We start from the raw sequence: 15,760 nt of genomic DNA on the forward strand, positions 1-15,760 counted from the left end.
CCACCAGCTGGGACAACGCGGGCTTCGTTTGCAGCCAAGTGCCAACTAATGGGCTAGTATGCGATGCATACTAGCCCATTATGCTTTTACTTTGCAGGGGGAAAAAGAGGAAGTAAAACCCATCAGAGTTTACTTCCTCTTTAATAACTATATATATATATCTAGGTATATGTGCACATTTCCACCAGGACTCATGTTGGCCCCTTGCTGATATTGCCTGTTGGTACAGTGGATGCATTACTAATCTTTCATTATATAAAGCTCATATTGTTTCCATAATGGTGTGCATCTATATATACTTAAGGTTAATGTTATATGCTGGTTGCAGTAGTTTCTTTGCTCCCAATTATTCTGAATAGATTTCTGGTTAATTTCCCAGTAAGGGAATCCCCTCTGTTCAGAGGCCCAGTCCTGAGCAGGGGCACTTCTGACTTTATTATCATACCACTCTTCCACTTAGCAAAGGTTCTGGCTCTCTTTATTACCTACAGGTTTGGGGAGGGCCATCTTGTTTGTTGAGAGCCATATCTCATAATCCCCCTACACACACACACACACGCACACCCCCAAAGAGGGCTACAGCAGTTAAATTGCAACATTGCTGTTTAATATACTGGAAGTAAAAAAAAACCCACACAACTGAAAATAGGATTTCAAACACTTTTATATAAGAGGTAAGTCATTTAATGAATGCAAACACGTTTTAGAATTATAAATGTAAATGTGAGAACTACTAGATAGAAATTTTAGGATCTGTCGATTAGGCCAACTTTTGTTCCATGTATGGTCCAGTAGGTTGCTGCATAATACATTGCAAGCACTGTTTGTTACTGCTTGTTAGTAAGTTTGCATAACTTTTCATTAGGTTCTAGACTGGAGAGGCAGCCTGATTGCTAGTTCACTCAGATGGCTTGACTCTGATTTTTTGCTTCTTCTGTTGATGTATTCCAAAGTTTTAATCTATGAAAAATAAATTCAGGCATACAGTGATTATATAAAGCAATACATTTAAATACCAGTTTACTGTAAGGCTTTAAGACTAACTATAGCCAACACTTTAGTTTCAGAGAGATTGAAGAGTTAAAATTTTGGTTAGGTTTATATTTCTGCCTGTGGCTTCACTGGATAGATTTTCCACACTTCCTTTCCCTATGATACCCACCTGAGAAATGGAGGGTGTGGTTGTCAACCAGGACAAGATGTTCTTTTTTTTTTGTTTAATAAATTTGTATTCATTATCAAATGTAAAGCATTTTACAATAGCAAGAAAGGGAAATGTATATTCAAACTAAAAGGGGTATCACATCCCCGCATATCCTGTACATTGGCATCACATCTTATTTGCTTTCCAGAAGTATACTGTTAAGAATAGCTGACCGATATTTAAACAACTGTTTAACCAGTAGCCGGTCTTTACTGCAGGGTTACATGACAACTCTGACTTAAATATAGGGATATTTGACCATGTAGATTGTACACCTGGGGGATATGTATTTCCAAACTTTAATATACTCATTTGCCAAATAACAGTTTCCATCAAAAAACAAAATACTACAAGAAATGAGAGAGAATAGGTAAAAGAGAGAGCGAGATATAGAGGGATGAGGAGGAGGGGAGGGATGAGGGGGAGGGGAGGGATGAGGGGGAGGGGAGGGAGGGGTTATCCAGCCTCTACGGTAGATATTCAAAATTATTTGCAATTATTCATGTTTTTCTCCATTAATCCTAACGAGACATCAGTTCTGCATAAGCTTTTGAAAACTTAAAAGCGAACCAGCAGGACCGTGTCTTGTTTGCCAAGTCAGATTTATTTCTCAATATGAGTGTACTTTTTTCCATGTGGTATATACGATCCACTTCCCCAATCCATTGGCGTAACGTGGGTATAGCCTGTTTCCAGAATTGTGGGATAAGTGCCTTATCCGCATTTAGTAGGTGAGGAGTTATAGACTGGCTCATTCGTACAATGAAACATTACCACCCAAGGGTCATTAGGGATCTCGCTACCTCGTATTTCTTTAATCCAGTATAATACAGTAGCCCCGATTCCCACAACCCCTCCAGCACAAATCCATAATGGATGGGAAAGTTTTATGGAGCACTACCGGAGTGTAGTGCCATCGAGTTAGCATCTTGTACTTCTGCTGCCTTTGAGGATATGGAGGAGATATGGGATAATTGGTGTATTGTGGAGCGTTGAACGCCCGATAGTAGGCTTTGGAATTCCTTTTCCCACTTTGTTAAGAACGAGTGTTGGGTTGTAGGCGGTAAAGACAGTAAAGCTTGGTAAAAACATGATATAGGTTTATCCGGTGGTTGATCCCCAGCAAGCAGATCCTCAACTGGATTGAGGTTCATTTCAGACCTCAGTGGCTTTGGAAGAGCTTTGACAAACTGCGAGAGTTGGTGGTACTTCCACTGATTCATAAATGACACTGGTGTCGTTGGGATAAGAGTGGACATCGGTAAGATACCTGCCTCTGTAGCTACTTGATGTAACAGAACTGGCGTCTCTGAGATCCATTTACTGAATTCAGGGTCCATGTTCCCAGGTGTGAAATAATCGTGCCCTGTTAATTGCATAAGTGGAGAGTTGTAGGGCCATTTTTGCGTTTTACATAGCGAGTCCCATATTGCTAAGGTTGATTTAGTAAGCGGAGAAGTAGTTGATGCCAATTTATGAAAATTGTTAGGAATCCAGATCAGAGGATATGGGTCGACACCACACAAGTCAATTTCTAGCTGTACCCAGAGTTTGGAGTTTTTGTGGTATTTCCAGTCAGATATCCTGTTTAGTGCAATGGCAAGAAAGTAGCGTTTAAAGTCTGGGAGCGCTAAGCCGCCTCTACTTTTTGGTTTGGTTAGCTAATTATAGGCAATTCGGGGTTGTTTACGATTCCACACATACCTACATATAATTGACTGTACTATTCTAAAGAACCCCAGGGGAATTTTATAAGGGATCATTTGATACAAGAAGAGCAGCCTGGGCAATATGTTCATTTTAACAATGCTGATTCTTCCTAGCCATGAATGCGCCATTTGTGTCCGATTTAATTTCAACAACGGAATATAATTTCTACGAAATAGGGAAGCTGGATTAGGGGTGAGATATATACCTAGACATTTCAGTGCATGGAGTTGCCAGCTAAAAGGGAAAGAAGGTTTCAACTGATGTTCTGTCATGTTCAAGATTTCCAATTTGGACAAATTAATTTTAAAATTGGAGATAATTCCAAATTTAGTAAAGGCTGACATAAGATTGGGGAGGGTAATAAAGGGTTGTTGAACGTAAAAAAGAATGTCATCCGCATAAGTTGTGTATTTGTGCTCCCAATTTCCCAGTTTGATCCCATGTATGTTAGGGTCGTTACGCACCTTCGCTAGGAAGGGTTCTAATCTGAGGGCAAAAAAGGATAGGTGATAAAGGGCAGCCCTGACGGGTTCCATTGTGGAGGTGGAAGGATTCACTCATTGTACCATTAACTCTTAGTTGAGCCGAGGGTGACTGGTATAATGCCGAAATTCTCCTCAGCATGGTCGAGCCCAAGCCGAGATGCTGCAATGTTGACAACAGGTACTCCCAGTCCACCATCAAACGCTTTCTCAGCATCTGTAGATAAGAGGAGGGTGGGCTGGGAGCATCTGCTCACGTGGGAAATCAAGGAGAACGTTCTGAGGGAATCATCCCGAGCCTCCCTACCTGGGATAAAACCCGTTTGGTCCCTGGAAATCCACTGGGGGATCAGGGGCATAAGTCTCATCGCAAGTACTTTAGCGTATAATTTAGCATCCAGGTTCAATAAAGAAATGGGGCAATAACTGCCACAGAGGCTCGCATCCTTCCCTGGTTTGGGGAGTATAGTGATATCGTCATGGAGAGTTTCCGGACAGAGGCCCCCACCTGCGCAAACAGAGCCTGCATATGATGTTAGATATGGAATTAATATATCAGCAAAGGCACGATAATAAGCTATTGTTAAGCCATCCATGCCTGGTGCTTTACCATTAGCCATGGATTTAAGTGCCGCTCTGAACTCCGCAGTGGTGAGCTCTCCCTCCAGTGCCTCCAATGTAGCAGAGGGTAGTTTCGGCAGTTTAGCCTGTGTGAGGTAGTCTTTTATCAAAGCCTCTCTAGCTACCCCGTCTGAGGTGGCTTTGCTAACCTGATAAATTTGTTGGTAGAAAGAACGAAATTCTTTCGCAATTTCATTCGTTTTGGATAACATTTTATCTGGGGGTGCTTTAATTTTAGCTATATAAGAAGCTGATTTTTTTGTGTTGTATAGAACGAGCTAAAAGACGGCTGGGTTTATTCCCCCACTCGTAATATTGTTGGGATACTATGAGAAGTTGAGAGGTCTTGTCAGAGAGCTCACCTTGCTGGTCATGGGATTGGCCACCTGGGGGCGTGCCTGTGAGCAAGCCGGCCTATTTAAGTTTGTCAGGCACTCTGTTCAGTGCTGCCTGATCATCAGCTTCCTGTGCCATAGTTCCTGTTTCCTGTCTTGTCTTCCTGTTTACCTGATCTCCTGACGACCCGGATTGCCCTTGGATTCTCCTGTTTGCTGCCTGTACCTGACCTTGGCCTGTTTGACTCCGCTTCTGCCTACTCCTATTGTACCTTGCTGCCAGTCTGTTGCCGAACCCTGCTTGTGTCCCGATCTGCCTGTCTTGCTCCTGCTCAGCACCTGTTACCAGTGTTACGGACTACTGACCTGTTGTCTGAAGATCATCTCTCATCCTGTACCTGGATCTCTTCAGCAGGCTCTCATACCATTCCGCACTCTCGTGCCTCCTGTCTGCTCTACCAGGGGCCGTGAGTCGGATAAGTAAAGGAGTCTACCCTCTGCCCAAGCAGACTCATCAGTCTGGTAAGTAAAAGTCTGACAGGTCTGCTCCTCATGAAAGAGAGCTTTTAATTCTTCTCTCTTCTGTGTGACAGAGTGTAAGATTAAGGGTGAGTTGGAGAGTTTGTGATTTTTCTCTAGATTATTAATATCTTTAATGATTTGTGCTTGCAGGTGTGTTCTCTCCTTCTTCCTGGAACCCAGTTCAATAAATTTGCCACGTATATGAACCTTATGGGCCTCCCAAAGAACTCCAGGAGAAGTCTCTGAAGAGGCATTCTCCTTGAAGTAGAGAGGGGCTACCCCCAATTTCCTTTACGTCTACTTCTTCAGCGATAAGGGAATCATTAAGCTTCCAGTTTGTGGATTTAACAGCTGCCTGTTAATTGATGGTATTAAAAGATGATATTTGTATTTCTTTATCGTACATCACGGGACACAGAGCACCATAATGATGACTAATTGGGTTATGCGCTACCTTTAGGTGATTGGACACTGGCAACCAATAGTATAACTATTAGTATAACTAATAGTATAACCCCTCCTATACAGGGAATACCTGTTTTTTCGCCAGTGTCTTGAAGGTGATGGTCATGGCTGTTGAAGCTCTTCAAAATTTTTCAAATAATGTCCCAGTGAGGATGTTATAATCGGATCCATTCGGATGGCATAAGAAAGCTAAAGTGGATGGTACCCGAGCCTCGGTTCAAGAGTGAGGTTTTGCTTGTAATGTGTCCTATATGGCGCTGGACCCTTGTTAAGTTGGTATTCCTGGTCATAAACTTGCCCAAGGTAAACCAGATGGGTGCCTTACAGGTCCAAGGGTGTGGCCCCAAAGAATGGGGGACCCGGTCCTTGAAGGTCCTTAGAGGCGCTACCCGCCGTGATGGGGGAAGATTGGACCTGGTAAAACAGGCCCTGCTGCTTGGGACGGTGAGTACTCCCTTTGGGAATTTTTTATATATACATTCCCTCTGTTCCATTGAAAAACCTTTGCTTGTGTTCCAAAAACCAGCCAAGTTGGAAATTACAGATGGCCGGGTATGGTGCGCACTTATGGCAGGCGTGCGCGGGTGTGCGCATGTGCCACGTGTGCGCCGCCATTGTGCACTCCTGGTGTGCGCACCATTGGTGTGCACCGCTGCTGTGCGCATCACGGATGCGCCGCGTGCGTCTGGGCACGGCAGGTGCGCCGTGCATGCCGCTGGTCACGTGCATGTGCTCAGTCCACTGCCAGGTTAGGCTTTATAAGGAGCTGGAGCTCCTGGCGTGTGCTGGGACAACACAGGGCGATACTTGGGCACGTGAGTCTGGAGGTTTTTGGACACAGTTGCAATAGTAAGTGGTTACAGCTTGTGGGGAGTACTTTTTCCTCGTATGTAAGCAATGTCTTCCAGAAAACGAGATACAGGGAGCAGGGCAAGCACAGGGATAAGAGTACCTTAATTGAAAAACAGGAGACCAGCCCCATGCTGATGCAGCCTCAGTCTCCCCTGAAAGACCTGCGGCATCTGGCCTGGCTGAGCCATTGCATTTGTCAGGCATAGCGGCCAATACCAATATTCCTGCCTCGGCTTATGTTACAAAGGATGATTTGGCATCTGCATTAGCAGGCCTTGAAGGCAAAATAGCTGGCATGACTGCTTCTGTAACACAGGGAGGGAAGAAGCGTAATAGATCTCCCTCCCCTGAGCCCGGGCCAAGTGGAGAATCACTAGAGCACCAGGACTCTTATAGCCAGATGGGTCCAGGTGATCTGGAACCAGAGTGGGCAGAGGATTTGGAGGAGGTGGCCATAAAAGACTGGGAGGAAGGAGAGGCTGAAGAATCCTCAGCTGAGGATTCAGCTAAGGTTCAGAGGAGCCAATTTCAGCCTCCCATTCCCAGAAATTGTTTATACAATCTCTGACTGAGATGGTACGAGTTAGGTTTAAGTTACCCCCGGTTCAGGAATCTGGACTCTCCTGTTCTACTTTGGGATCCTTGCGACCTCAGCAAAGTTCCCAAGCGTTCCCTTTGCAGACTGGGATCATCCTGACAGGAAATACTTACCTCCAAAAAGGTTTTCTATCTTATATCCTATGGAGGAAAAGTTCAGGAAAAGATGGGGTAAATAAGAGTTTAACCTGCCCAGTGGATAATGCCCAGGTATTTAAGGATCCAGACGATAAAAAGCTAGAGTCCTTATTAAAAGCCTCCTTTGCGGTGGCTGGTGCAGCAGTTCAGCCAGCAGTTGCAGCTATTGGGATTTGCCAATCCCTAAAAGACCGTTTTAAAAGGTTAATAAAAAACCTGCCTTGTCAGGAGGAACCTCCCGAGGAATTGTCGGAGCTTCCTCATGCGTTATGTTTTGCAGTGGACGCATTGAAAGACTCAATCCAGCAGATGTCTCGTTTTGCATTACTGTCCGTACATATGCGTAGGGTTTTGTGGCTAAAGAATTGGTCTGCTGAGACGCCATGCAGAAGGCTACTTGCAGCTTTTCCATTCCATGGAGAATGCTTGTTTGGTGAGGATCTGGATAAATATATCCAAAAGATCTCTGGAGGAAAGAGTTCCCTTCTCCCTACTAAAAGGAGAGGTAAGCAACCCTCTTAGAAAATTCCCAATGCTCCAGGACCTAGTGCTTCTTCCCCCAAGCGGTATTGACGACCTCTGCTGTCTGGTTTAAAAAAATCTCAGGGTCAGAGGAAGCCCTGGGACCAAAAGCCAGCCAAGTCCAACTTCAAGTCAACCTTGTGAAGGGACGCCCCCGCTCTCACGGGTGGGGGGCAGGCTTCGGCTGTTTTTGGATGCATGGGAAGATCTGGTCCAAGACAGATGGGTCATTTCCACTATAACACAGGGTTACAGAATAGAGTTTCAGGAAATTCCTCCAGACCATTTTCTGTACTCAAGGGTCCCGTCGGATCCAGAGAAAAAGAAATGCCTATTCCTAGCCTTGCAGCATCTGCTGAAGCAGGGGGTAATTGTCGAAGTTCCGCACGAAGAAAGATACAAGGGGTTTTACTCAAACCTTTTTATCGTGCCGAAACCAAATGGGGAAGTAAGGCCCATTTTGGACCTCAATGCTCTCAACCTCTTTGTAAACGTCCTTCTGTATGGAGTCGGTTTGTTCAATAATAAAATCTCTGAGAAAAGGAGATTATTTAGAGTCCATAGATATCAAGGACGCATACCTTCATGTACCTATCTTCGGTCCACATCAAAGGTTTCTGTGTTTCGCGGTAGAGGGCCGTCATTTTAAATTTATGGCACTGCCATTCGGTCTCGCCATGGCCCCCAGAGTCTTCACAAAGATTCTGGCCCCGGTGTTGGCATCCCTAAGGTCCCAGAAGATCTCCGTGGTTGGATACCTGGACGATCTTCTCCTGAGGGATTGCTCTTGCCCCATCCTGATCCAAAACGTGTCAACAACAGTGCGGGTTTTACAACGCCTAGGTTGGATTCTAAATGTGGACAAGTCAGCCCTTTGTCCAACCCAGGCCTTGGTATATCTGGGTCTGGTCTTGGATACCGCCCAAGAAAGGGTGTTTTTACCCCCCTTGAAGGTCGTTTCCATAGTGGAACTCGTCCAGAGGGTGAAAATAGAACCAAGGCCTTCTATTCGGCTGTGCATGAGGTTGCTGGGCAAGATGGTGTCATCCTTCAACGCAATTCCATATGCACAGTTCCAGGGTGTTCCAGAACAGTATTCTGGAAGCCTGGGACAGATCTGCTCGAAACCTTAGATCATCCTATGGTTCTATCCCCACAGGTACAATGGAGCCTCTCTTGGTGGTTAAAAACCAGCAATTTGAGAAAAGGAAAATCTTTTCCACCAGCAGCCTGGAGAGTAGTAACTACAGGAGCCAGTCATCTCAGCTGGGGAGCAGTCCTGGAGGAGGCATCTGTCCAGGGAATATGGTAAAAGGCAGAAAGGACCTTGCCCATCAATCTATTGGAGATTCGGGCAGCTCGTCTGGCTCTGCGCTTCTGGATGTCCAGGTTACGGGGTCTCCCTGTCCGAGTCCAGTCCGACAACTCCACGGTAGTGGCATATATCAACCACGAGGGAGGTACCAGGAGTCGGGCAGCCCAAAGAGGAGTAAATTACATATTGACTTGGGCAGAAAGGCATGTGCCGTTTCTTTCGGCAGTGTTTATACCGGGGGTGGACAATTGGCAGACTTCCTAAGTGGCCAGAAATTGTTGCCAGGGGAATGGTCCCTGCATCCCGATGTTTTTCTACAGATCTGTCAACACTGGGGGACCCCAGATGTGGATCTGCTGGCATCCAGATTCAATGCCAAGCTGGACAGGTTTGTATCCAGGACCAAGGAACCGCTTGCTGTCGGGATAGACGCATTAGTAGTTCATTGGGATCAGTATTCTCTGATATATGCCTTCCCTCTGATTCAAATTCTGCCGCACTTACTACGCAGAATACAGGAGGAACGGAAGCCAGTGATCCTAGTGGCCCCAGCGTGGCCCCGGAGATCCTGGTACTCGGAGATTGTGAATTTGGCAGTGGGGGACCCATTGGCCCTTCCATGCCGTCCAGACCTGTTGTCTCAAGGACACATATTCCATCCTTCTTTACGGTTGCTGAATTTGATGGCATGGCTATTGAGACCAGAGTATTGAAAGACCGTGGTATTACGGGTTCAGTCTTGTCTACTCTGATAAACGCTAGAAAGTCAGTTTCTAGAGCTATCTATTATAGAGTCTGGAAGTCATACATTTCTTGGTGTGAGGAAAGGAAATGGAACCCTCGTAGGTATACGACTGGAAGAATTCTTGCTTTTCTTCAAGCAGGAGTAAACTTGAAGCTGGCTTTAGGAACAATTAAAGGACAGATTTCGGCCTTATCGGTTTCTTTCCAAAGACCAATTGCATCCCATTCTTTGGTACGAACCTTTGTCAAGGGAGTAACATACCTGAGGTCGCCGGTTAAACCACCTTTATGTCCCTGGGACCTAAATTTGGTGCTGTCAGCCTTACAGGGTCAACCGTTTGAACCTATTGGGCATATTCCGTTTGTCCTATTAGCCAGGAAATAGTTTTTTTGGTGGCTATAACGTCGGCTAGAAGGGTGTCAGAATTGGCCGCCCTTGGGGCGTGACTGGATGCGGGAGTGAGAGGAGGGGCGAGCGAACTTCCCCCAGCCCGATGCCTCCGTGCTCATCGGAAATTATTCCAGCGTCCTGACCCGGCTGTTTGAGCTCTCTCCCCCCACAGAATTTGGCGTCTGCCCAGCTGCTCGGCTCCCCTGTCCCTGCCTGTCCCGTAGAGCGCGACGCTGGAACACCAACTCAGCCGCTCGGGAGAAGCCGTATATTAGAGCCCTCGGAGTGGAGAGGAGGAGCTCGGGCTATCTGCTTGGAGCGGTTGCCTGGGCGACGGCTTCGGCACTAGCGGAGGGAGGCGGCGGGGACGGCGTGTGTTATCAGTGAAAGGAGCCACTATTAGGAGCGTCCCTGTGCTGCCCAGGTAACCGGCAGCGTTAAGGTACCAACTTTTGTGGCTATATCAGTGGCTGTATCAGAAGCGGACTGTCTCTCCCCTCTCCCCAAGGATCAGTCTATTGTCACGGACGAAGGGGGGGCGGAGGCACAGGTGGGCCCAGGCAGCCCGATACATTGCTATCCTACGACCTGTCTTGAGCTCAGGCTGGCTTAAGCAGCCTGCTACACTATCACACAGCGATCTGTGGCTACTTGGGAAAAGATATTTCTTGATGGTTGGTGGAGGGCTGTATTAATTAGATAGATGCTAACCTTTCGCTACACTATATAATTCTAACAGTGTCCAAACACCTGCTATATCAGCCTGTACAAGTATCCTAGTGGCAGTTGCAAATTAGAAGGACACTACTGGGTCTGAGACAGCACTAAGTGAAGAGAAGAGGAGTAAGGGAAGAGAGAAGAGAGGGGGGGGAAAGTACTAACCCCACAAGCGGCTAAACTCTTTTATACACCCCCCGGCTTATATAATAAGCCATGACTAGGAAAAAGGGAGAGGAACTGCAACAACAGGATAACACTGGCTCCCAAATGACCCGTACTTCAAAAGAAAAGGTGAACCAGGCAGCAGTCGCAGCAGCGGCCAAACTGGAAAAATTCGCTCACCCCTCCACCTCATCACCATCTAAAAACACTCAGCAGCAGCAGGACAGATCGCAAGCGGGGGGCTCAGGGGACAGGAAGAGCCTAGGAAAAGGGCCAGCGGCAACGCACACAATAAAAACGGCGACTAGTAAAGGCTCTGCAGGCGACCCCGCGGGATTAACAACCAGCAATGCTGCTGCGCAAAACGCACCAGCAGAAGCTGAACCCACGCTGAAAGACGTTCTATGCGCTGTCAATTCCTGTAAGGCCTCCTTAAGCGACCTGAGCGACCAGCTGACGGGACTAAAGGAAGAGATAATTAGGGTAAGCCAAGAACTGCAAAGGACTATTACTAGAACAACTGAACTGGAGGAGAGAGTAAGCCAGGTTGAGGACGATTTAACCCCACTGAAGCAAGATCTCAAGTCATTAAAAATGCAGATGGGTCTATATAAAGCTAAAATGGAGGAAATCGAAAATAGGTCCCGTAGGAACAACGTGAGGGTGGTAGGCCTACCGGAGCGGTGTGAGGGTCCCCATCCCGAGGAGTTCTTGGAGAAGTGGCTTAGGGGTATATATTCGGGACGGAAACCTTCTCTCACCTTTTTGCTATTGAGAGAGCCCACAGAGTGTCAACTAGGGCCCCACCATCAGGGGGGCATCCCAGGCCAATAATAATGAAGCTTTTCAACTACAGAGATAAGGTAACATTGATGCGTAGGGCCAGAGAGCTGGGGGATATTCTGCACAACGGAGCCAAGATCTTATTTTTTCCCGATTATTCCCCAGACCTCCAGAAACGAAGGGCTGAATTTAGGGACATTAAGCGTAACTTACGGACTCATAATATAGAATACGCCCTGTTGTATCCTGCACGGCTACGCATCATTGCCCTAGGGTCTACCCACTTCTTCGACACAATAGCAGGGGCAACAAAATGGCTGGAAGATAACAAAACGGGCCTACAGAGTTAAGGGTTAAATAAGGTTACCTAAACCTGGACAGGAAAGGAGGAAAATGCAACTTTTTCTTTTTTGATCTTTTTTATTTCTCTTTTTTTTTCCTTTTTCTTTTGATTTCCTCACAGTAATCAACAGATGACACGGGGGAGGGGGGGGCACGAGAGATGGAAGCACGGATGAAGGATGTGATCCCACTAGTTATGCATGTTGTTTTGAGGGTTTGGAGGAGGGTCGAGGGTGGGGGGGAGGGGGGGATGAGTGCGGTAGCGAGTCACAATGTATTTCTTCAGTATATGTGTGGGGAGTCACTTTTTGTACGGCTGGGAGGGGGGAAAAGGTCACAAGTGCAGCCCCCCAGGGCTAGCCTAATTAGGCAGGGGGAGGGGTCACGAACAAGGGCGGGAAGAAGGGGGATGTATAAAGCTGAAGGCGGGGGGGAAGGGGGGTTTATAGTGAGTCATAGGGATAGGCAATGGGGCAAATGTAAGGCACACACAGTTACGAAGGATTGGTCCATAAAAATAAATGTAAAGCATACTAGCACAAGTGGTTTGTATTTGCAGTTAGGAATCGTAGGGGGGGGTCCCCTGGATGTGGGGGCCCCTTGCCCCCCCCACCTTATTTTTTCTTATTTTTTCTTTTACTCTTTCTTGGTCAACACAACCACAGAGTACACGATAAGCTTGGTATCCACAAATGCACAAATGAACTTTTGTTATTTTTTTTTTTGTCGTTTTTTCTCGTTTCTCTATCTTAGATGCCTTTTAAAACGCTAAGGATAGGCTCCTGGAACATCAGGGGCATGGGTGATCCTGCCAAAAGGGCAGCAGTATTTTTGGCAATGGAAGCTCATGGTGTTGAACTGGCTTGTCTGCAGGAAACTCACCTCACTAATGATACTAAATTACATGTTCGGAATCACAAATTCCAAGAACAGTATCACTCAGTCTATACCTCATTCTCAAGAGGGGTGAGCATATTGGTGGGGAGAGGCATCTCGTTTTCCTGCAGGGAAGCCAGAATAGACGCGCTGGGACGTTATGTCTTCTTGAGCTGCGTTGTGGAAAATCAGCCTTTGGTGATAGCAAATATTTACATCCCTCCTCCGTTTAAAACAGAGACCATTTTGGACCTGCTGGAGTTTGTGGAAAGCAAGGTAGACGTACCGATTATATTAGTGGGGGATTTTAATACAGTTCTGGATAGTAAATTGGATCGGTTCCCGCCCATGAACCGGGCGGAAAGGCTATCAGAGGGTCGCTTAGGCCAACTTCTGGAGGAGGTTGGGTGGTGCGACCTATGGAGATCCCACAACCCAAACATCCGACAGTATTCCTGTTATTCAGGGACATACTCTACTCTCTCGCGCATAGACATGGCAGTAGGCAATAGTGATGCTATGCAATTAATAGGGAACATAGAGTACAAGCCGAGGGGTATCTCAGATCATTCTCCCTTGACCTTGACTCTGAACCTAAATGCTAGATCTAGCCGGAAAAGGTGGACAATAAAACCATTATGGTTGGACTTAATAAGCAGCTCAGTAGAAGTAACCTCTAAATTAAAAGAGTTTGTAACATTTAACTCAGGTACAGCCCCTGCGGGGGTGGTGTGGGATACTTTAAAAGCGTTCCTTAGGGGACTATTACACCAGCAGGTTGTCATAGCTAAGAAAATGTCAAGGGAATGGGAGGAGAGGGCTAGTAGGGAAGCTATGGAATCAGAAGCACAATACGTGGCGGACCCAACCCCGGAAAAACAGGCGGTCTGGCTCAGCAGACAACAAGAGTATAGAGAAGTAATTAATAGAAGAGTAGAAAACAAAAGACTCTTCCAGAAACAAAATTATTTTGGCGAAGGGGAGAAAGTGGGCCGGATGCTGGCACTTATAACTAAGTCTAACCTATCGCCATCGGCCATTTTTTCAATTAAGACACCGGCTGGAGAAATTACTTCCGATCCCGCCGAGGTCCTAGAGACTTTCTCTGCGTTCTACAGGGATCTGTACAGGTCGCGCAGGGGGTCGGACCGGCGCGACATGAATGGGTTTCTAGAAGAGGTAGAGCTGCCTGTGCTCTCGGAAAGGGACAGGAGTGAGATGGAGTCTCCCCTGACCCTGGAGGAGTTGCAAAAGGCTGTCGCGGAGCTGTCGGGCCAGAAATCTCCAGGCCCGGATGGCTTGCCATTGGAGATCTACAGAAAGTACGGGGAGGTGCTACTTCCGGAGCTTTTAAAAGTACTGGAGCAGTCGATTAAGGACGGAAGGTTACCCCCGTCAATGTTGGAGGCCGACATAGTGGTGATACCAAAGGAGGGGAAAGACCAACTGGAAGTCACCTCATATAGACCGATATCATTACTGTGTTCGGATGCCAAGATTGTTGCAAGGGTGCTGGCATCCAGATTAAATAAATGTATTACAAAACTCGTGCATCCAGACCAATCGGGGTTTATCCCCGGTCGGTCTACCAGTACCAATATTAGAAGGGCCTACTTGAACCTTCAGGCATCAGCCGAGAACGCGGGGTCTAGAGCCATATTGTCTTTGGACACCGCCAAGGCTTTTGATAGCCTGGAGTGGGAATATCTTTGGTGGGTCCTAGAGAGGTTTGGATTTGGCCCCGTATTCATCAGCTGGTTAAAAATCCTATATAACCACCCAAAGGCAAGACTCAAGATAAATAATGATTATTCAGAAAGCTTCCCCCTCGAAAGAGGGACGAGGCAGGGCTGCCCCTTGTCCCCTTTGCTGTTTGTTTTGGCCATGGAGCCATTGGCGGGATCGGTGAGATCATCATCCGAACTGCAGGGTTTTCATAGAAAAGGTGAGGAAGAGAGAATAGCGCTTTTTGCGGACGATGTTCTATTTTTCCTTGGGGACACGACCTCCTCATTGGAGAAAGTAATCCATTTAGTGGAGGACTTTGGAAAATTCTCAGGTCTGACCATTAATTGGGAGAAATCATCGCTCCTGCCGGTCGATCCATCGGCCAACCCTACTTCAATGAGCTTACCCCAACTAAGAGTCACGGGGAAAATGAAGTACCTCGGTGTTGTGTTGTCCAAAGACCCCGATGCGTTTATTGAGGACAATCTGGTCCCTCTTCTATTGAAATTTAAAAAAAAATGCGACATCTGGAGTAGACTCCCTCTATCTACGGCGGGCCGGGCCAACCTGATCAAAATGGTATGGCTGCCTCAGTTGTTATACTTGCTCCACAACTCCCCAGTGTGGATTGGGGAGAAGTGGTTCCAAAGAATCCAATCCCTTTTTAGGGAATTAATTTGGAAAAAAGGGCAGGCCAGGATAGGCCTACAAAAACTGCAGTGCCCCGTTACGGAGGGGGGACTGGGGGTCCCCCACCCGTTTACCTATTTCCTGGCAGCCCAGCTACGACAACTTGGCGGATGTGCCACTGATGGAGGGGGAGGTAAGAGCGTCCAAATTATTCTACAGGGAAGCCCTCATAGTTCATTAGTTGAAGCACTGGAGGCAGATTCATTACAAGGAGGGATTCCGACACTTAAAATGATCACTAAGGTCTGGCAGACAGCCAAGCGAATAATGGGGTATAAGGGAATCTCAGAATACTCACCAATCTGGAACAACAGGTACCTGCAGGAATTACTATCTGTTGATAGGAATAAGTTGTGGGAAAGGAGTGGAATACGCCGGCTGACACAGTTATATGAGGGGGACACCCTGAAACCCTTCAAGGAACTGAGGCACGAGTACGGGTTGCCAAACCGCGTATTTTATAGCTACTTACAGATTAGACACGCTTTGAGCAAGCAGTTTGGAAGGCAACCCCCCACATGGTGTAAGATCCCATTATTACAAACAATAATAAAATCAGAG

The 15,760-nt window shown here is 46.8% G+C and overlaps 1 protein-coding gene across 10 annotated transcripts in view; it reads right to left on the reverse strand.

The window, feature by feature from the left end:
• Positions 1 to 646: 646 nt before the first annotated feature.
• The window catches only part of VPS35L (VPS35 endosomal protein sorting factor like), a 1,435,757-nt gene continuing 1,420,643 nt past the window's right edge, over positions 647 to 15,760 (reverse strand). For all 10 annotated transcript variants that reach the window (XM_073591197.1, XM_073591205.1, XM_073591203.1 and 7 more), the window contains one exon: positions 647 to 960. In XM_073591197.1, coding sequence (XP_073447298.1) covers positions 862 to 960 — 99 coding nt within the window. In that variant the 3' untranslated portion in view covers positions 647 to 861. The remainder of the gene's footprint in view (positions 961 to 15,760) is intronic.

This window comes from Aquarana catesbeiana, linkage group LG06, assembly GCF_042186555.1.
Source record: "Aquarana catesbeiana isolate 2022-GZ linkage group LG06, ASM4218655v1, whole genome shotgun sequence".
Lineage (NCBI taxonomy): Eukaryota > Metazoa > Chordata > Amphibia > Anura > Ranidae > Aquarana > Aquarana catesbeiana.